The sequence below is a fragment of the Amphiura filiformis genome, chromosome 16, assembly GCF_039555335.1.
Source record: "Amphiura filiformis chromosome 16, Afil_fr2py, whole genome shotgun sequence".
In the NCBI taxonomy this organism is placed as follows: domain Eukaryota; kingdom Metazoa; phylum Echinodermata; class Ophiuroidea; order Amphilepidida; family Amphiuridae; genus Amphiura; species Amphiura filiformis.
In genome coordinates this window covers 31,083,937-31,104,551 of record NC_092643.1, presented here as the reverse complement: position 1 = coordinate 31,104,551, position 20,615 = coordinate 31,083,937, and the positions used below count along the sequence as shown (strand labels likewise).

The window sequence follows — 20,615 nt, the reverse complement described above, 5'->3', positions numbered from 1 at the left end:
TTGTGGTCTTTTTTTTTTTTTTTTTTCCCCCTTAGGAGGGTCAAAACTTTTCAGGGCCTCCCTTTTTTTTTCAGGCCCCTTATCACTACCTTATCCTTTTAAAGGGAATTTTTATTCCATGTTTCGATACGTGTTTGCCCCCTCTATTGACCAAAATACGCCATGCGAGGTCACAACAACCGCGAATCACAAAAATTAATTTCAGTAAAAGTTGTGAATGAATCTCTTGTTTTTCAGCAACTTCTATGAGTAAATAATTTGAATGACTAATGCTGATAAGCGACCACCCCTCAGAAGTCAACCAATATGAATCCACACGATAAAAAGGAGTTCAAAAGTAGGTATAAATTAGGATTATTGTTCATGAGTTTCAGTAAGCTTATAAAAATAAAATATACCTGATATGATTAGACGTTCGCCTTTCGTATCTCTTTCCTTGTTGGAAAGGTATAACGTTGAGGAGATAGGAACATGTACGAAGATCCGGGACCTACTCTGCCATGTTTGGCTGAGTAACGGTACATGAACACGGTCTTTTGTGCCTATGTAAATTAGTCATTGTGTAAAGCTGTGTTTATACCCATGGGTTACTCATCATCAGACTGAATCAATGTCGCTAACTACACGAATAAAGTTATGTGTACAATTTTAGAGAACGTTGACCGACAGAGGGTGTCAATATAGGCCTACGTGTCGCTTTTGAAAAACAGCGAATCATGCGCATGCTCAGCAGGCAAATACGACGGCGATTTAGTACACTGATCATGCGTGCGATTCAGGTTCTGCAAAAGCGATTGAGTATAAATGCATCTTTAGAAATGACCGGCGATTGTGTGTTCTCAAGTGGGTTTTATCATGTTAATTAGTGACCTGACACACATTTGTACTGGTTCGATCAAGCATTGAAATGCTGTCATTTTTTGTACTGGATCGTTCAAGCATCTCCAACAAATTTTTCAATGTAAGTGCCTCTGGCCCTAGTAGAAGTAAAAAACGGATACTATGGCCGGAGTTCTAGGGCTAGATATGATGCATCAATGGACATATTTTTTTGTAAAGTAAAATTCCCCAGCCACAATAATACATGAACATCAAGGCTTAGTACAGGGAACCCATACCGTAGTAGCTCTGCACAACGGTATGGGACGAAGTGTATACAAAAAACAAGTGCAATGCAATTGCATGATTTCAATTAGAGTTTGTACTAAGAAATACAAGCCTAACACTACAGTAACAAGGCTCGTTGCACGTTTGTCATAATATTAATTACACAGCTTCTTGTACTTCTTACCTAAATTAGGGTTCATTCATATATTTTCATGACTAAGCGGTTGTTTATGCCCGAGGGGCGCTTATGCCCGAGGGCATAAACAACCGTTTAGTCATGAAAATATATGAATGAACCCCGTTCATACATACCAGAACATTTTCTGATTCTTATTTCATCAAAAGATAACAAGGAACATCATAAAAAACGATGAATTTCCTTCGTTTTCTTTTACCCCGAGATCGCACATCCGGGCCACGGGCATAAACGCTGTTTATGCCCGGCTCTCGACCAATCACGCGCGCCGTTATATAGCGAGTATGTATGAAGTTAAACTCCTATGCTTGAAATTGTAATTCATACTCCATTACATGTACTTATCCAGAATAAATAAAAATTCATTAGCACATGATCCAAGTCGGTGCACCCAAACTGAGATGGCACTTCAGTGCAAACTTAGATAGGGCATCACCAATACGAAAATGTCATACCGAAAAATGATGTGTCTGTTTGCCCGTTTTTTTAAGTTTGCCTTGCGAACTAATCAAGGCTTATATGAAGAAGGCACCCAGGCTGATTGGGCCAATGCGAACCTAGTACAAGGCCGGGGGTACTCAATCCTCAAGGTCAAGGAACTTATACGATGTCCTCATTCACAAACTGATGATACTATCTGTCCATCGACCGTATAATACCGTACGGCAGCGTGTTGAAGGAATATTTAATACAGAGTCAAGAATAGGCTACATCATTTTTTATTCGGATCCCTCACAGTCTCCCAAAACATCAAAACATCAAAAGCGTTGCACGTATATACTTACTTTTAGTGCCGTCGTCGACATGCCTTATGTCGACATAATGTCGACGTCAGCACGTATCCCAACATGTCGACATCAAAAAAAAAATTCTTAAAAAAAAATATATATATTTTTTTATTTTTTTTATTTTTAATTTTCACAAAATATTTTTGGCCAGAAAAGTAAGTTATAGCAGGGCCGTGACACTCGTATTCAATCCCTGTATAAAAAATGAAGTCACTTCGCCGGCAGTTTGAGTGACGGTTGCTATGCCGGTTGCTATGCATCCAAGTGCACAGCCTAAAACTTACGTACTTGTGAATGGCTATGATGCGAGTTACTGCTTTATTGGTTAAAAGGACTTATCCTGTATTTGATTGACGGTTGCTGGGGAATCCAAGTGCAGTAGTCTTAGTTCCAGACCGGCAAGTACAGGTAATGCGATTGTAACGCAATTTGAACGCGTGTTTTTATTTGTTTTAAAAAGAAATACCCCTTTCATCAAATTTTATGTTAACTAGTAGAGAGAACATTAGGTCCATATTTTACCTGTTTTATTGAATTTCGAGCTAATTTTATGTATGAAATATGCACATTTAGACCGCTACGGTACAAACGACAGTCCGTCTTGATCAAGTCTAACATCGTCAGGCTAAAATCTCCTCAATCTTGAACGACTGTCGAGGAAGTCTATTTCGAGCTATTTTTCCAAGATGGCGCCCATCGACTGCCAATTATTCGGACCCTTTCCGGCAAAAAATACAGCTTATTTAGCCAGTCTCATCATGGGGTCGTCGGTTATAATATTTTCCTATCATACTGAGGTAACTCCTTAGCTACTTGGTTTTTCACAATATGATAGTAATGGAAAGAAACGACCAATTGTTCGCCGTTTTTCGCCATTTAATTTTTTTTGAAACGATGACGTAAACATGCATCGACTCTTCCACAGAAAATACACTCATACACGTACAGGGGTACAGCAATGCCATCACATGGCTGTGTGACTGACTTCATTTGCGCAAACAAGTGGCTTATCCTATAGTATATTAGTACTCGAGAATCCTTGGTTATAGGCCCAAAATTACTTGTTATTCAAGGTTGGAAACCAGAGAAATACTGCTGATAAAAAAAAAAATGCCAATTTTTTTTTACAAAGTTGGATAAATTTGTTTATTTTGATTACCTTTGCTTCTATTCAACAGTTAGGGACACATTGAATTAGTATGCATTGCTAGCTGTTCAATAGAAGCAAAAGTAATTAAAATATACAAATGTATCCAACTTTGTAAAAAAAATTGGCTTTTTTTTTTTTTTTTTTTTTTTTTTTTGAGTAGCAGTATTTCTCTGGTTTCCAACCTTGAATAACAAGTCATTTTGGGCCTATAACTTGCTTTTCTGGCCAAAAATATTTTTTGAAAATTAAATTTGGTTTTTTTTAGAAATTTTTTTATGTCGACACACTGTCGACGTCGGTATACGAATTATATCGACATGTCGACATTAGAAAACGGTCCCGACGACGGCACCACTTACTTTAGACTGTCCTTTTTCACATAAACGTAGACAAAGTAGGACCAACTTGCCTAGAAATGGTCAAATTTTGGCAAGAAATATCTCTGTGTAATATCCCATATGACATCGTTATCGGCGATCAAGTTTTTTTCTTCTGAAGTTTGGCTGGTACCCACCAGCGTTCTGCACGTGATGTGACACAGCAAAAATAATCGATCGGAAATCGGGGATCATTAAAACGTCAACAAATTTCAAAACATAGAAATCAGTAAACTTAAATTGCGAGCGGTCCGAATTTTGAGCCATACAAGTTTACGTGGTGAACTAATGCGAACCACTCATTCGAACGTGAGTCGTGTTGGTTCTTTTGATAAGTCACAATTGCTCTTACGCCATGCATGATGATGATGTACACCCGGGGGGGTCACTCCCATTGAGGGCTGTACACCATCCGCGATAATCAACTTTTGAAAAGCACCCTAAACAAGGATTTGACCCTTGGCTAAAATGACACCCTAAACAGGGATTTCATTCCTAACATCAAATTTCATACCCTAAATTTCATTTCCGCGTATGTAGCAATTGTAATTTTGCTACCCTTTTTTCCAATTTTTCATGTTTTTGACACCCTAAACGCGACACGCCGTGATCGTGCCTACCCACCTAAAAATCTACCCTTTTTACGCGTTTTCATTATCGCGGATGGTGTACAGGCCACAATGGGAGTGACCCCCGGGATGTACAACAATGTACGTGCTGTTTTATGCACATCGTGAACGCGTTAGACAAATATTTCCATTGTGATAATAAAACGATGGTTCCTGCGGTTTAGGCGCGTGAAAGTCGATTCCGAGTTTATCGTCCCCCGCCGCGTCACTTTTTGGAAACCAAAAATACCCGCATCAAATTTTCAAATATGGCAAAATAATTCATTATTCAAAGTATCAGTGTTTTCACCAGTTTTAGCAATTGGAAACATATATTTTGTTTGTAAAACATGTAAATTCATAACTTGGAAGCAAAACCAGGCTCTTTTCTAACTTTTCTAGTCCCTACCTTTCGTGAAAATTTCTTCATCGCATTTATTTCCATTTTGCTTTAAATCAACACACATTTTAGGTCAATAATGAAATTTGATGAAATAATGAAAAATGAAAAAGTCACCTCACCAACCTGGAAAAAAAAAGTGACGATAAACTCAGAATTGACTTTCATGGGCCTTATTCAAAATCTTGGATTTTGACAAAACTACAGCACATTGATCAGCACCTCAAGTCTTGATTTTGAAAGGTACCGTACATGTATGTTAGTTTACTAAGTGTATATTTTAATTTATTTTTTGTGTAAAAAATAGAATTTTGAAAAATATTGAGGGTGTCCTCAGCCGGGGTCCTCAGCAAATGTTATAATATGGCTTTAATTTTTAGATATGTCTCATTTCATGTCCCATGGGAGTTTGAAACCTAATCTGACTAGCTGTAACTGACGGTATCTACAATGTATAGGCAGATCTCTAGATACACTTGTTCGAGAAGTCTAGCCATGAATTTGCTCACCGATAGCTTCACATCTAGGCTAGAGACTTTGCATTCAAAATCTAGTCGGAAGCATGATACAGTGTAAAGCATGACACCGTGTAAAGCAATGGAAGTTCAGAAGGAAACACAGCCGATCACAACAGGCGATTGCATCAAAAATGTTGCTAAAATTACATGTCAGCAAAATTTTAGACTACAGGTCCAGATTTGGTAAATCTTGCTCAAAAGATACATTTTTAAAAAGCCCGTCAAAAAACATCTGATGGATCAAGTCATAAGAACTGAGCAGAGTTCTTTCATTAGGTATTGATGGGGTTTGATCTTTTTCTTTTTTGGTCGTAATTTATGTGCAATATACATGTATGGGATTTGGGTGTTATTTATTTATTTTGTGCAATATTTTGGGTTTGGGAGTTATTTATTTATTTATCTGGTTCTGTTGCCTGATCTGCTTGTTTCCCCCATTTCTTTTTTCTTTAAGGACCCCAATGGAAATAAGCCTCAATTTTATTGAGGCTTTTTGGGCTATCCTTGATACGAGTCTGGTGTTTACTCCATAATCCATATATATTTCGTTGCTATATCTGGTATTTCATGCAATTGACCACATCTTGTATGTATTTATAATGTATATTTTTTTTATCATATGTGCTGTAATATTTTTTTTTTTATGTGAGTACTGAATAAATATGAATGAATGACTTTCATCCAAATTTCAACATTAACAAAATAAATAGCCTCCGGTACAAAGAATTGCACCGCTGTCCGACCGAAAAACCATAGCAAAGTACTCTAGCATCGAATGCGTAACTATCGTGTGCAAATTCGAAGCTAGAGTTCTCGAGTAACTATACACAGGAGTGTTGTCAAGCAATACACAGTGTGACTTTTATAGAGTCGGTCACTAAAAAGGAGCCTCCCTTAAAAATATAATTTCCCTGTTGACTGGACAGTCACTTTGGGGCTATTCCATTTAAAATCCACACTACCCCTGTGGAAGATTTAGCCAAAGTTTTCCACAGAGGGAGTATAAGTTACGAATAGAATAGACAATTGGGTAACTTCCATTTGAAATACTCACTCCAGTTGTGGATGGTATTGGTAAAGCCATAATACAGGGGAGTATGGGTTTCAAAATGATTAACCGGACCAATTACATTTGAAAATATACTCCCCTGTGGCAGATATTTCCAAAATCTTCCACAGGGTAGTGTGGATTTCAACTGAATAGCCCTTTGTAGGTTCGAGACTAAAGCAACATGTTCAAGTAATGGTTGTGGTTGCTCCTGTTGTTCCGTGAGTTGCACCAATCAGATTTTTGGGAGAATTTTCTGCCCGTCCATAGGACGAGTTGATTTTCCTACCCGTCTACTTTTAATTGACATTGCCCATTCAAAAGACGGGTGGACAGGTCTCTAACAAACATCTTGGCATGAACTGGTATGATTGTTCCCATGAATCTATGGCTGCAACTCTTACTTTTAAGATAAAAAAATTAATATATAAAACTTTTGTTCTTTTCTTTTTGATGTACAGGATTGGAAAAAGCCAAGTTTAAGGCTCAAGCTAATGGCAAACTGAAAGAAGAATCTGAACTGTGTAATGTGCTTGGGGAACTTCTAGCTAGAAATGGTAAATTGGCTAGGGGAATGGGCTATTCCCTTTGGAAATCATACACCCCTTATGGAAGACATTACCTTGATCTCCCACACAGGGTGTAGATTTCATATGGAGTCAGCCATTCAGGTAGTCCCATGTAAAATTCCTACTCCCTGTGTGGAAGATTAAGGTTACATGTCTTCCACAGCAGGTGTATGGTTTTCAACTGGAATAGCCCTAACAAAATTATCAGGTGAGAGCAGTTTCTACCAGACCTGTAAAATATCCAGCTCACTCTTGTGCAGTCTGAGGAAACATTGGACCTTGGCTGTTTCCTCAGTCTGTACAAGAGTAGGCTGGACAGCCAAGGTCCAATAACTGAAAAGGCCCTGTCACCTGTTTGTTGAACTTTGTACTTTTAGAATATAAAGCCTAGTATGATCAACAGATGAATGAAGGTAATGATGAGAAATGCTGTGGTGATGTATTTATAAAGCAATATCAGAGGAGAGGTATTTTAGTAGAGCGATATATTCAAATATTGGTACATATAATCTTCCAAATACAAAATAGGATATACAGATTTTCAGACAGTGTTGAGAGTGCTTGCTTTCATCCCTGTCTCCTGTGTGGTGACAGGTCTTTAGAGTAGACATATTCATTTATAAAACTGTTTTTAATGTACATTTTACAGGTGAATATGAAGACGCCATTAGGGAACACAAGCAAGAACTCCAACTCTCAGAATCTCTCCAAGATGTCATCGGATCCGCCGTGGCTAATCGCAAGATTGGAGAATGTTACAGCGCCCTCGAAGAGTACCAGACGGCACTACGCTATCAGAAGCGCCATCTGCAATTGGCCCAGTCAGTTGACAACCATGTTGAGGAGCAGAGAGCATTTGCAACTATTGGCAGGACGTATTTGTGTCAGGGAGAAAACAGTCAAGGAGACAAGGCTTCGGAAGCACTCAATAAAGCTCAACAAGCTTTCTTAAAGTAAATATAGTTGGACTAAATCCTGGGACTAAATTATAATTCTGTTCAACTGGACTTACTGTTTTATGATGGCTACAGTATCATGTCATATCCATGACGCATCATCAGGCTGACTGATCTTGAATTGGCTCTGTATTCTTGACCTGCGACATCACGGTGGTAGAAGGTTTGTCACATTGAGGTTGGTTACGAACCAACCTGATGGCTGGTTCGTAACTCTTGGACAAGTTGTGGCGTAGTCCCCCTCCGCAATTCAAAGTTGGTTCCTCCCTGCAAACATATATATCTTTCCTATGTTCTTTATATATATCTTTCCTATGTTCTTTACATATATATCCACCTATGTTCTTTTTTAAGTAAGTCAGTTCCTAGTGCCCTCCAGTCAATTTGAAAATTCAAAAAAAAATTCCATGGGAAAATTGCCAAAAAATGGCTTGTGCCCCCCTCCATCAGGCCCAGTCCCCCCAATCATGGTCAGCCCCCCGCCATTTGATGACTCACACTATATGCCACTGTCAGCTCCTAGTCAAAAATCTGCTTCAAACAACTTAAATTTCAGGGTACCAATGGCTGATATACTATCAGTATCATCTCATCTGGAATAGCTCATTAATTTATTCACTGATAAACTTAATATTAAGCAACTTTATTTTAATTTCTGTAAAACTAAGTGTTCTGTACATTTCAATGGTACTTTTTATTTCTTTCATTGCAGGAGTTTGGGTGTATGTGACAAGTTGCGAGGCTCAATCAGTGAGAAGGAGGTCATGGAGATGAGAGCCAGATTATTTCTCAATCTTGGCTTGGTGTTTGATAATAAACAAGACTTCAAGAATTCAGCCAAATTTATCAAGCAGGCCATATTTATATCAGAGTATGTATACAATGATATCAATTTCAGTATTTAGTAAATATTGTTTTTATGGTAATAGTTATTATTGTTGTTCTGTTGTTATTCCTCAACCATGAGGCATACTATCTGCAATGTCTGTGCTTCCGTCCTTCCGGATGCTGTATCTCGTGACTGGATACCAGAGTATTTGGCGAAATGGAAATTCATACAATCGTCTCGGAAAGGAGAAAATCATGCACGATGTGCAATGTGGTAGTGTGGATTTTCAGCATCGCTCACACGTATGACATTGTACTTAAGCTCATCAGCGCTTGATATTTGTAGTAAATAAGGTTTTTCAATGAAAAATACAACTTTTGGGATTTCAGAATACAGTTTTGTGATCTCAAAGGTTGGCAGCTTTTATTTTATCGAGTTGTGATAATACTTCTGGTTTTGAAACCATGTACTTTGTAAACAGTTTAGGTATTTCTTGTTATGTCTTATTTTGCATTGTCTTCTTCCGTTATAGAAAGCATAATTTATTAGAAGATTTGTATCGTAGTCAGTTTGCTCAAGGAGATATCTACCAGCGTTGTGGTGAACACTCCAAAGGATTACGTTCACTGGAGAATGCAATGCAAACTGCAAAGAAACTCAAGGATAAAAGTAAAGAGAGTGAAACATTGGCTTGTATGGCAAATGTAAGTATACATTAGGCCTGCTAAGAATGCGCAATTTTGGAGAACACAATACGCACCTTGATTTTCCGAAAAAAATGCAAAAATCTGCGATTTCCTACCAAAAATGCTAACTTTTTTTTTCAGATTTTTTCTTTTCTTTTCTTTTTTTTTGTGTGGATTTGGACTAGTCCCTGGACCTAAAGCCATGTGCTGAAATCATTCATGGTTGATTTTTTAAAATAATTGGGGGGAAATTACACTTTTGTATCGAAAAGTGGTAGATTTGTAACTTGTGTTCACCTCATAGTCTATTAAAGATCTAAAAATGCATTTTTTACACATTTCTATCAATTAAAAAAAAATGCATTTTTTAGATTTTTCCCTAAATGTCAAAATATGTGATTTGCACTGCATATAACGCAATTGCGTATTCTTAGCAGCCCTAGTATAAATTGACCCACTCACTTGCGTACCCTCCTACACATTCACTAGCTCCACTTGATTGCTCATTTATGGCCATTGTATATACTCCAGTGTCGCAGTATCTTGCGATTTTCCCCATTTTACCAATATGACATCATGCGATGAAATTTAAAAGTTCTCCATGCAATAAATCACTGTCATGAGAAAGAATCAAGATGTGATTGATTGTACTGTTTTGATTCATTGGTGTTTCCCAGCAATCTTTTGGAAACATGCAGCACTGTGATATCGCAACAAAGTTGAAAAAATTTGTTGAGAAATTTCATCAGAGAGGTTCTAAAAATCTGACTCTAATTTCAGACACGATATCACGTCTCTACGATTTGGGGTATACACTCGCTCTTGTACACTTATTTCTTTCATTCATTCATTCATTCATTCATTCATTCAGCCATTCATCCAGTTTTGTACACTAAAAGTTCTATTTTCTGAGCAGAAAATAGCAGAGCTTTAATTTGTGATCAAGTTTGACTTTTCCTGATTGAAGGAGTGGTACATCAATTGTTAAAATCAACCAAGGATGTAAATCTTCCGGAAATTACCGAAATTTTTTTTTGCTTTTCCGGAATTGGTTGATGATAATTCATAGAAAGAGCCAAAAATAATTTTTTAGAAAGGGGGTGATACCCCGCAACCTATTCCCCAGACCCCGAAATGTTCAATAATGCACACAAGGACCAGATGGATTTTCTAGGAAATGTATATTATGTTGCACATTTACATCCCTGATCAACTATTCATGTCACCTTTTCATTCTTTATGTAGATATATTTCCAACTGTGTGATTTCCAAGCAGCCAAGCGTGTTTTGAAGAAAGCATACAAGATGGGATCTCAAGTTATGCGGGATAAAGATGTGATAGCAAGGCATCTCAGAGCAGGTAGGGTACAAATTTAAATATACCCTGAAAATTTCAACTTTTACAGTAACTCCAAATCAATTATAATGGCAAATTACCTGCTTTGTTTGATCAAGCATAAATGTATTGCTGAATTTAATGACTGATTTTGACAACAAAGATGTTCACTTACGTGAGCTTTCAGCTTGCGGTCGCTAAGCCTTTTTCAAACTGATATTATTATCGATCTTGATGAGTGTCACATGACGAGTTGTTGTCAACAACGTCATGTGACAAGATGTTACATTAGACAGGTGCCAGGTCGTGTCATCCCTTGTCCTTGTTTATGCATTGGTTCTTCGCAAGTTCAGTAGTACTTTAGAATGTGCATATTTCGCCGGTCATGGTTTTGAATTGTGCGCATAAAATTAATTGCCCCAAGCATATACCCATGCGTACAAGGGCAGTTTGTCAGTACACCTGATGTCACTACCGAACTTAAAGCGAACCAATGTATTCTGACTCCTCTGTTGTACCAGTTAGATCAAGTACCTTCACCTTGTTCCAGTCCACAGTATGCATGGTGGCTTTGACTGTTGGCCCACGGAAAGAGGTACTGGGTCTTCGGTGCTCAGCTAACCTCGTTTTCAGTGAGCGCTCCGATTCACCAACATAGGCAGCATCACAGTCATAACAACTTACGTAATAAATTGTCCCAGATCTTTGATTATGAGGATTCAGACAATGTAGCCTATCTGACATTACACACAATCTATAAGTTCATTATATTATGTGTTTGTTTGATTGTTTCTCCTTTATTTCAATTTGAACCAGCTATCAAGGGTTGCCAGTTGCAGAGACAATTACAAGAGTTGCCAGATGATGCAGAAACAGAGACCGTTTCCTTATTTGAAGCCCTGGGGGATTTATGTTGCAAGGTTAGCAGTTTTACCAAAGCTGTGGAATACTACAAGAAACAGGTAAACAGTTGGCTATATCTTAATTTTTTGTGTGTGCAGTTACTTCTCCTATATATGTGACCCATCATATCGAAACATGGCAGTTGTCGGAAACCCACATTTAAAGATAATAAAGAAAATGTGCCCCGAAAAATAAAGAAAATAATAAGAAATTTGAACTGTATTTATCACATAAAATCGCTATTCTACATGCGACATTAATGGAAGAGGTGCCATTTTAAAGCTTAAAACCAGTCCTTTAATTTGGTAAAGAAATCTACAAGTTCATTTTTAGCGACAACTGCCGTGTTTCGATGTGATGGGTCACATATATGTATTTCTATGTATTGACTGTAAAGTCTTTGTTCTGTTTTCCAAATTCATTCACCACAAATCCCCTGTATACCATGTTTCAAGTCCATACTGGTTCCAGAAGGCTTCATTGTATATCTTCATCTGTATGTCAATTTGTTGAACTTGGCACTCAACACTAAACATTTGTGGACCGGTCATTTTCATGCCATGCTCCTCGCATTTGGAACCAACTGCCCGATCACATCAAACTTACTGATTCATTGGATATATTCAACATCATCTTTTCATACATGCAATTGCCTACGACCAATGACATTTTTGCTTTACATTCCTGTAGCAGTATATTTTGTATGTATCACTTTCATTGTATAATCATTGTGTATTCTCTGCTTTTTGTGTCTAGTTTAGTGCCTTAGTGCAAAATCTTTTTGGTTTTCGTGTTCTATTAATGTCTGAAAAGAATACAGAATGATTATGCAATGAAAATGTGTGTTTGTTTGATTGATGTAATGTTTTCCATTTGCACAAATTGTCAAAATGTAAAATACACTGTACCGTTAGTACTTCCTGTTATATTATGTGATCTTGTCAGGTAGATATATTTATTATAATCTTTTCTCTGCAGCTGAAGTGTGCATTGAGTTTAAAGAAGCCAAGCAAGGAGTTAATAGTCATCTATGTGTCGTTGGCAGCTACATACGCAGACAACAAACAATATGAGAAAGCTATACAGATGTACCGCAAAGAACTGGAACTAAGGGCTGGCAATTTCAAAGAGGTATGTCTGTGAAATATAAAGTGATGAATAGGAAAGGAAAGTATTTGGGGGCAATATTAGTTTTGGAAAGAAAAATACAGAAAGGAAAAGTAAAAGCTTTTACTGAATTGGCAATGTTCATGAATATACCAGGAATCCCGACACCTTCATATAGGTTGAGAATTCTTTTGTTCATGGCATGGTTAAATCTTGTGTGATTATAATCCAATCTATTGTTTACACATAAACAGGTGCAATTTAATTCATGAACATCTTAGGGTTCTTACTGAAATACCAATACACAGGAAGATGCCAGGAATACCCACTTCTTCCTGGGTGTAGAATTCTTTTGTTCATGGCGTATAGGTAAATCCTGAGTTATTATAATCCTATCAATTATTTACACATAATCCTTGTGATTCTGTGGACGTGCATTAAGTGCAGTGACGTAGCCAGGGGTAGCTGCCCTCCTGTAAGAAGTCTTTCCCCCCCATTTCTCCCCTGTGGGATGATGGCCACCCTGATATTTAACATTTTAAAAGATTTTTGTACTTTTATCCCCTTCCTTGAAAATACCTTGCTCCTTTAACCCCCCCACCCCCCCCACCCGACAAATTCCTGGCTAAGACACTGACTAAGTGGGAGAATTTATGCCTATGTCATAAATACCAAACTAATTCATCAGGGTATTGGGAACTACTGGACTTCGCCCTTATGCCGACCATAAAAACATTGCATGCACATCCAACAGCGATGCTTGAAAAAAAATTGATTTACTTTGTAACTTTCAATATAGCTTGATTTTTGTCCAAGGATTTCAGCCTCTATCTTAATATGTAGAATTAGATAATAAATGATGGGAAGTTTTGTTTTTATTATCCTCTATCGTGTCATAAAGTATAGGCAAGTCTAATATTTTGAGTATCCACTACGATAAAATATTGGATCTACCTATAGTAAAACCTGTCATTTTAATCATAGTTTCCCTGTTTGTTTGTTTTTTAGGAAGGTAAAACCTGGTTAAACATAGCTGATGCACAGGAGAAAGCCAATTATGATTCAGAAGCAATACAGAAGTCATACAGTGAAGCTTTGAACTGTGCTAAACAAGCCAAGCATCCTCAACTACAGGTGAGATAAGGAAACAGGTTCTATAAAGAAGGGTACTTAAAAATGAAAAGGTCCTCTTTTCCTGTTCTTGCAGTGACCTTTCAAATTTCACTAAAATGACCTCAATGAATAAACTTAAAATAGGTGTGTGTTTTATTTGGCCGTTTAGTGTATACTGCAAGACAAATCCGAAATAAGAATTTGCTGCATGCATGCATTAGCGCCAATCCGGCTTGAAATGTGTGGGGGTGTGTGTGTGTGGGGGGGGGGGGGGGTGTGGGGGCAATGGGCCTAAATTGCGGCTGAAAAGAACGAAAAATGGGCAATTTTGCCAAAAGATGGGGGGACAATCCCCCCGGGATTGACGCCAATGCATGCATGGATGCATCATGCTGCTGCACAATTAACATGGTTAATATAGGCTATTGCAGTTGAAATCAATACACCCCCAATGGAAGACTCCTGCAATCTCCTACACAGGGGTGTAGATTTCAAATGAAGTCACCCAGTCAGGTAACTGAAATTTACACTCCATGTGTGGAATATTAAGGTCATATCTTCCATAGGGGAGTATGGATTTTAACTGGAATTGCCCAATGTATTTGGAGCATATGTAGTGAAAAGATGATGTTGCTTATGCTACCAAATAAGCTGTAAAAGTGGAAAATTTTTTATGATTAATTTTTCACGTTTTGCCAATTTTGAACGGTTTCCTTTGTTTTTAAAGCTGCAATTTTAAGTAACCTTACATTGGCCTATACACAAAAGGAATATATTTGCACATTTTCACGGTAGCAGCTTGGAAGGCGAAAAGTGCGAAAATAATGTAGCGTGAAAATTTCCACTTTTACAGTAAGGCACCAGAAACAAATTTGTTCGATCTTTGGATCGACTGTCGATGCTGCTTCGATGCTGGTTACTAATGAAATAACAACTAATTAATCAGAATTAATGCTAAATTTATACTTTTCAATATCAAGACAGGCAAATATTTGTATGTTATCATAATTAATAATGGTCAATTAATTGATATCGTAAATAATAAGGATCGACCAAGCATCGATAGTCGATCAAAAGATCGAACTAATTTGTTTCTCTTGCCTAACAGGATGCTATCCATCAAAGCCCCTTTCTTATGGAATAGCATGCCTCTCAATATGCATGATTTGGGTCTTGTGTTCTCTGTTTTATGCTGTTGGGATGGGATATAGGCTACAAATCACCAATTAGGGTACATTTGACCTTATTATATTTGGAAATGTTATCTTTCGCCTGTAAATCACAGAAAAATAAAATTGCTTTTTGACAACTCGGACATGACTAACATACTCAAATTTTCTAATACACATGAAAGCTTAGAGAAAAACTTTTAAATTAATGGGGCCTTGTAAATAAATACTTTTTTGTTTGTTACAGTTGAGAACACTGAAATCCCTAAGTCTTGTGCACCAAAAATATGGTCAAGAGCATATGTACAGTGCCATGAAGAGGAAGATACGTAGCCTTAGGGAGGACCATGATCTTGCATCCGATGATGATGATGTGAGTGGTGAAGAGGATGAGGGTGGTGAGCCTAACACAGAGCAGAGTGATTCTATGGATGTAGACGATGACATCATTCTCTCAGAATCAGGTACGTCATAGTGGTCTTTGCATCTGATGATGATGATGTGAGTGGTGAGGATGGAAAGCCTAACACAGAGCAGAGTGATTCCATGGATGTAGATGACATCATTCTCTCAGAATCAGGTACGTCATAGTGGTCTTTGCATCTGATGATGATGATGTGAGTGGTGAGGATGGAAAGCCTAACACAGAGCAAAGTGATTCCATGGATGTAGATGACATCATTCTCTCAGAATCAGGTAGGTCATAGTGGTCTTTGCATCTGATGATGATGATGTGAGTGGTGAGGATGGAAAGCCTAACACAGAGCAGAGTGATTCTATGGATGTAGACGATATCATTCTCTCAGAATCAGGTACGTCATAGTGGTATTTGCATCTGATGATGATGATGTGAGTGGTGAGGATGGAAAGCCTAACACAGAGCAGAGTGATTCCATGGATGTAGATGACATCATTCTCTCATAATCAGGTAGGTCATAGTGGTCTTTGCATCTGATGATGATGATGTGAGTGGTGAGGATGGAGAGCCTAACACAGAGCAGAGTGATTCCATGGATGTAGATGACATCATTCTCTCAGAATCAGGTAGGTCATAGTGGTGTTTGCATCTGATGATGATGATGTGAGTAGTGAGGATGGAAAGCCTAACACAGAGCAGAGTGATTCTATGGATGTAGATGACATCATTCTCTCAGAATCAGGTATGTCATAGTGGTCTTTGCATCTGATGATGATGATGTGAGTGGTGAGGATGGAAAGCCTAACACAGAGCAGAGTGATTCTATGGATGTAGACGATATCATTCTCTCAGAATCAGGTAGGTTATAGTGGTCTTTGCATCCGATGATGATGATGTGAGTGGTGAGGATGGAAAGCCTAACACAGAGCAGAGTGATTCTATGGATGTAGACGATATCATTCTCTCAGAATCAGGTAGGTCATAGTGGTCTTTGCATCCGATGATGATGATATGAGTGGTGAGGATGGAAAGCCTAACACAGAGCAGAGTGATTCCATAGATGTAGTAGATTACATCATTCCCTCAGAATCAGGTAGGTCATAGTGGTCTTTGCATCTGATGATGATGATGTGAGTGGTGAGGATGGAAAGCCTAACACAGAGTAGAGTGATTCTATGGATGTAGTAGATTACATCATTCCCTCAGAATCAGGTAGGTCATAGTGGTATTTGCATCTGATGATGATGATGTGAGTGGTGAGGATGGAAAGCCTAACACAGAGCAGAGTGATTCTATGGATGTAGACGATATCATTCTCTCAGAATCAGGTACGTCATTGTGGTCTTTGCATCTGATGATGATGATGTGAGTGGTGAGGATGGAGAGCCTAACACAGAGCAGAGTGATTCTATGGATGTAGAAGACATCATTCTCTCAGAATCAGGTAGGTCATAGTGGTATTTGCATCTGATGATGATGATGTGAGTGGTGAGGATGGAGAGCCTAACACAGAGCAGAGTGATTCTATGGATGTAGAAGACATCATTCTCTCAGAATCAGGTAGGTCATAGTGGTATTTGCATCTGATGATGATGATGTGAGTGGTGAGGATGGAAAGCCTAACACAGAGCAGAGTGATTCTATGGATATAGACGATATCATTCTCTCAGAATCAGGTAGGTCATAGTGGTATTTGCATCTGATGATGATGATGTGAGTGGTGAGGATGGAGAGCCTAACACAGAGTAGAGTGATTCCATGGATGTAGATGGCATCATTCTCTCAGAATCAGGTAGGTCATAGTGGCTTTTGCATCTGATGATGATGTGAGTGGTGAGGATAGTGAGCCTAACACATAGCAGAGTGATTCCATGGATGTAGATGACATCATTCTCTCAGAATCAGGTACGTCATAGTGGCCTTTGCATCTGATGATGATGATGTGAGTGGTGAGGATGGAAAGCCTAACACAGAGCAGAGTGATTCCATGGATGTAGATGACGTCATTCTCTCAGAATCAGGTACGTCATAGTGGTCTTTGCATCTGATGATGATGATATGAGTGGTGAGGATGGAAAGCCTAACACAGAGCAGAGTGATTCCATGGATGTAGATGACATCATTCTCTCAGAATCAGGTAGGTCATAGTGGTCTTTGCATCTGATGATGATGATGTGAGTGGTGAGGATGGTGAGCCTAACACAGAGCAGAGTGATTCCATGGATGTAGATGACATCATTCTCTCAGAATCAGGTACGTCATAGTGGTCTTTGCATCTGATGATGATGATGTGAGTGGTGAGGATGGAGAGCCTAACACAGAGCAGAGTGATTCCATGGATGTAGATGACATCATTCTCTCAGAATCAGGTAGGTCATAGTGGTCTTTGCATCTGATGATGATGATGTGAGTGGTGAGGATGGTGAGCCTAACACAGAGCAGAGTGATTCCATGGATGTAGATGACATCATTCTCTCAGAATCAGGTACGTCATAGTGGCCTTTGCATCTGATGATGATGATGTGAGTAGTGAGGATGGAGAGCCTAACACAGAGCAGAGTGATTCCATGGATGTAGATGACATCATTCTCTCAGAATCAGGTACGTCATAGTGGTCTTTGCATCTGATGATGATGATGATGTGAGTGGTGAGGATGGTGAGCCTAACACATAGCAGAGTGATTCCATGGATGTAGATGACATCATTCTCTCAGAATCAGGTAGGTCATAGTGGTCTTTGCATCTGATGATGATGATGTGAGTAGTGAAGAGGATGAGGATGGTGAACCTAACACAGAGCAGAGTGATTCCATGGATGTTGATGACATCATTCTCTCAGAATCAGGTAGGTCTTTGTGCTTTTTGCATTCAATGATGATGTGGGTGGTGAGGAGGAGGATAGAGAGCCTAATACGGAGCAGGATGATTCCATGGATGTAGATGACATCATTCTCTCAGAATCAGGTACGTCATAGTGGTGTTTGCATCCAATGATGATGATGTGAGTGGTGAGGATGGTGAGCCTAACACAGAGCAGAGTGATTCCATGGATATAGACTACATCATTCTCTCAGAATCAGGTAGGTCATAGTGGTCTTTGCATCCGATGATGATGATGTGAGAGGTGAGGATGGAAAGCCTAACACAGAGCAGAGTGATTCCATGGATGTAGATGATGACATCATTCTCTCAGAATTAGGTAGGTGACAGTGGTCTTTGCATCTGATGATGATGATGATGATGATGATGACGACGACGACGACGACGACAACGACGACAACGACGAGTGGTGAGGATGAGGAGCCTAACGCAGAGTGATTCCATGGATGTAGATTACATCATTCTTTCAGAATCAGGTAGGTCATAGTGGTCTTTGCATCTGATGATGATGCTGTGAGGATATAAAAGCCTAGCTCAGAGCAGAGTGATTCTATGGATGTAGACGACATCATTCTCTCAGAATCAGGTAGGTCATAGTGGCCTTTGCATCTGATGATGATGATGTGAGTGGTGAGGATGGTGAGCCTAACACAGAGCAGAGTGATTCCATGGATGTATATGACATCATTCTCTCAGAATCAGGTACGTCATAGTGGTCTTTGCATCTGATGATGATGATGTGAGTGGTGAGGATGGTGAGCCTAACACAGAGCAGAGTGATTCTATGGATGTAGAAGACATCATTCTCTCAGAATCAGGTAGGTCATAGTGGTGTTTGCATCCAATGATGATGATGTGAGTGGTGAGGATGGAGAGCCTAACACAGAGCAGAGTGATTCTATGGATGTAGATGACATCATTCTCTCAGAATCAGGTACGTCATAGTGGTGTTTGCATCCAATGATGATGATGTGAGTGGTGAGGATGGAGAGCCTAACACAGAGCAGAGTGATTCCATGGATGTAGATGACATCATTCTCTCAGAATCAGGTAGGTCATAGTGCTCTTTGCATCTGATGATGATGATGTGAGTGGTGAGGATGGGGAGCCTAACACAGAGCAGAGTGATTCCATGGATGTAGATGACATCATTCTCTCAGAATCAGGAATGTCATAGTGGTCTTTGCATCTGATGATGATGATGTGAGTGGTGAGGATGGAGAGCCTAGCACAGAGCAGAGTGATTCTATGGATGTAGACGACATCATTCTCTCAGAATCAGGTGTATTGTTGTCTTTGTTTGTTTTGTTTTTTTGTTTGTTTTTTGCAGTTCCCCCGATTAATTAGTTACATGATATAATCATTTTTGCAACCAATCAAAATTCAGCTTTTAGGTCTTTTCGGCAATTTCAAGCTTAATTCCCTAAAAGCCATACTCATTACTCTTACCATAATCTCTGATTGGCTCAATATATGATACAGGCTTCTTTGTAACCAATCAAAATCGTTCTAAGAGGCAGATAATTTGACCAGTTGTGACCATGAAGTCAAAGACTCGTCAGAATTGTCTCAAATTTAGGTCAGAATTTTCTCAAATGTAGGGCTCTACCCAGAGAAGATATCCTACACTTCCCACAATGCATTTCTTCCCTGTACTGATTTGCAATTCAATGCAACATTGTCACTATTGACCAGTGTTGCAGATCAGTCCTGGGAAGAAATGCATTGTGGGAAGTGTAAGATATCTACTCAGGTCTCTACCTTCTTTTCTGATTTCTAACGTCATGATTTTGTGTGTTATTTATCATCAGATGACTCTGCAGCAGAGGAAGAGTATGATGTACCAACAGCATCTGAAAGAGTCAAAAGAAACAAGGTAACAAACAAAAGTTATAAAGTATGATTTAAACCTATGATCTCAACACAAAATTAAAACATACCTCAAATTTTCGGTCACAACTATAACTTTCATGTGACTGGCAACCCAAGTTAATTATGAAGTCTACCAACACAGATTAACTTTCATGCTAAAGTTATGTTGTATGGTTATGTTTCCTGTTTTGTTTTCCAATTGGACACTGTCTGGTATGTTTTCCTTTCTTATTCTCTAAACTAGGTGTTCTCAACTAAGTTCAGTGAAGCACCGCTTTATAATATTAGTAACACTAGAAGTACCACTATAAAATTTTCATGTATCCTTTTGACCAGAGCGTAGTTTAAGCGTACATGGTGTATTTACTTTGTTGATGGCTGCTGAGGCGATCTACTTTTGCAGAATGGAAATTTATGAGTGAGCCTTACAGAAAAATATAACCATGTGAGTGGAGCGACTATGCATGCTAAATGAGTTTGATCCAGGGGCTATTTTAGGGCCCTGTTTGGATACAAAGGCAACATCCAAGCAAAGGTGCAGGGCACAGCACCGCAGGAAGCTCATGGATTGAGTTGCTCAGATGG

At 38.8% G+C, this 20,615-nt stretch overlaps 1 protein-coding gene across 1 annotated transcript in view; it reads left to right on the top strand.

The window, feature by feature from the left end:
* The first annotated feature begins 200 nt into the window (after nt 1-200).
* Nucleotides 201-20,615, top strand: part of LOC140135871 (tonsoku-like protein) — a 38,436-nt gene continuing 18,021 nt past the window's right edge. The window contains exons 1-11 of the mRNA XM_072157521.1: nt 201-337; nt 6,654-6,749; nt 7,411-7,714; nt 8,430-8,588; nt 9,079-9,250; nt 10,478-10,592; nt 11,385-11,530; nt 12,450-12,602; nt 13,587-13,712; nt 15,108-15,324; nt 19,970-20,034. Of these exons, the coding sequence (XP_072013622.1) occupies nt 307-337; nt 6,654-6,749; nt 7,411-7,714; nt 8,430-8,588; nt 9,079-9,250; nt 10,478-10,592; nt 11,385-11,530; nt 12,450-12,602; nt 13,587-13,712; nt 15,108-15,324; nt 19,970-20,034 (1,584 nt within the window). The 5' untranslated portion in view covers nt 201-306. The remainder of the gene's footprint in view (nt 338-6,653; nt 6,750-7,410; nt 7,715-8,429; nt 8,589-9,078; nt 9,251-10,477; nt 10,593-11,384; nt 11,531-12,449; nt 12,603-13,586; nt 13,713-15,107; nt 15,325-19,969; nt 20,035-20,615) is intronic.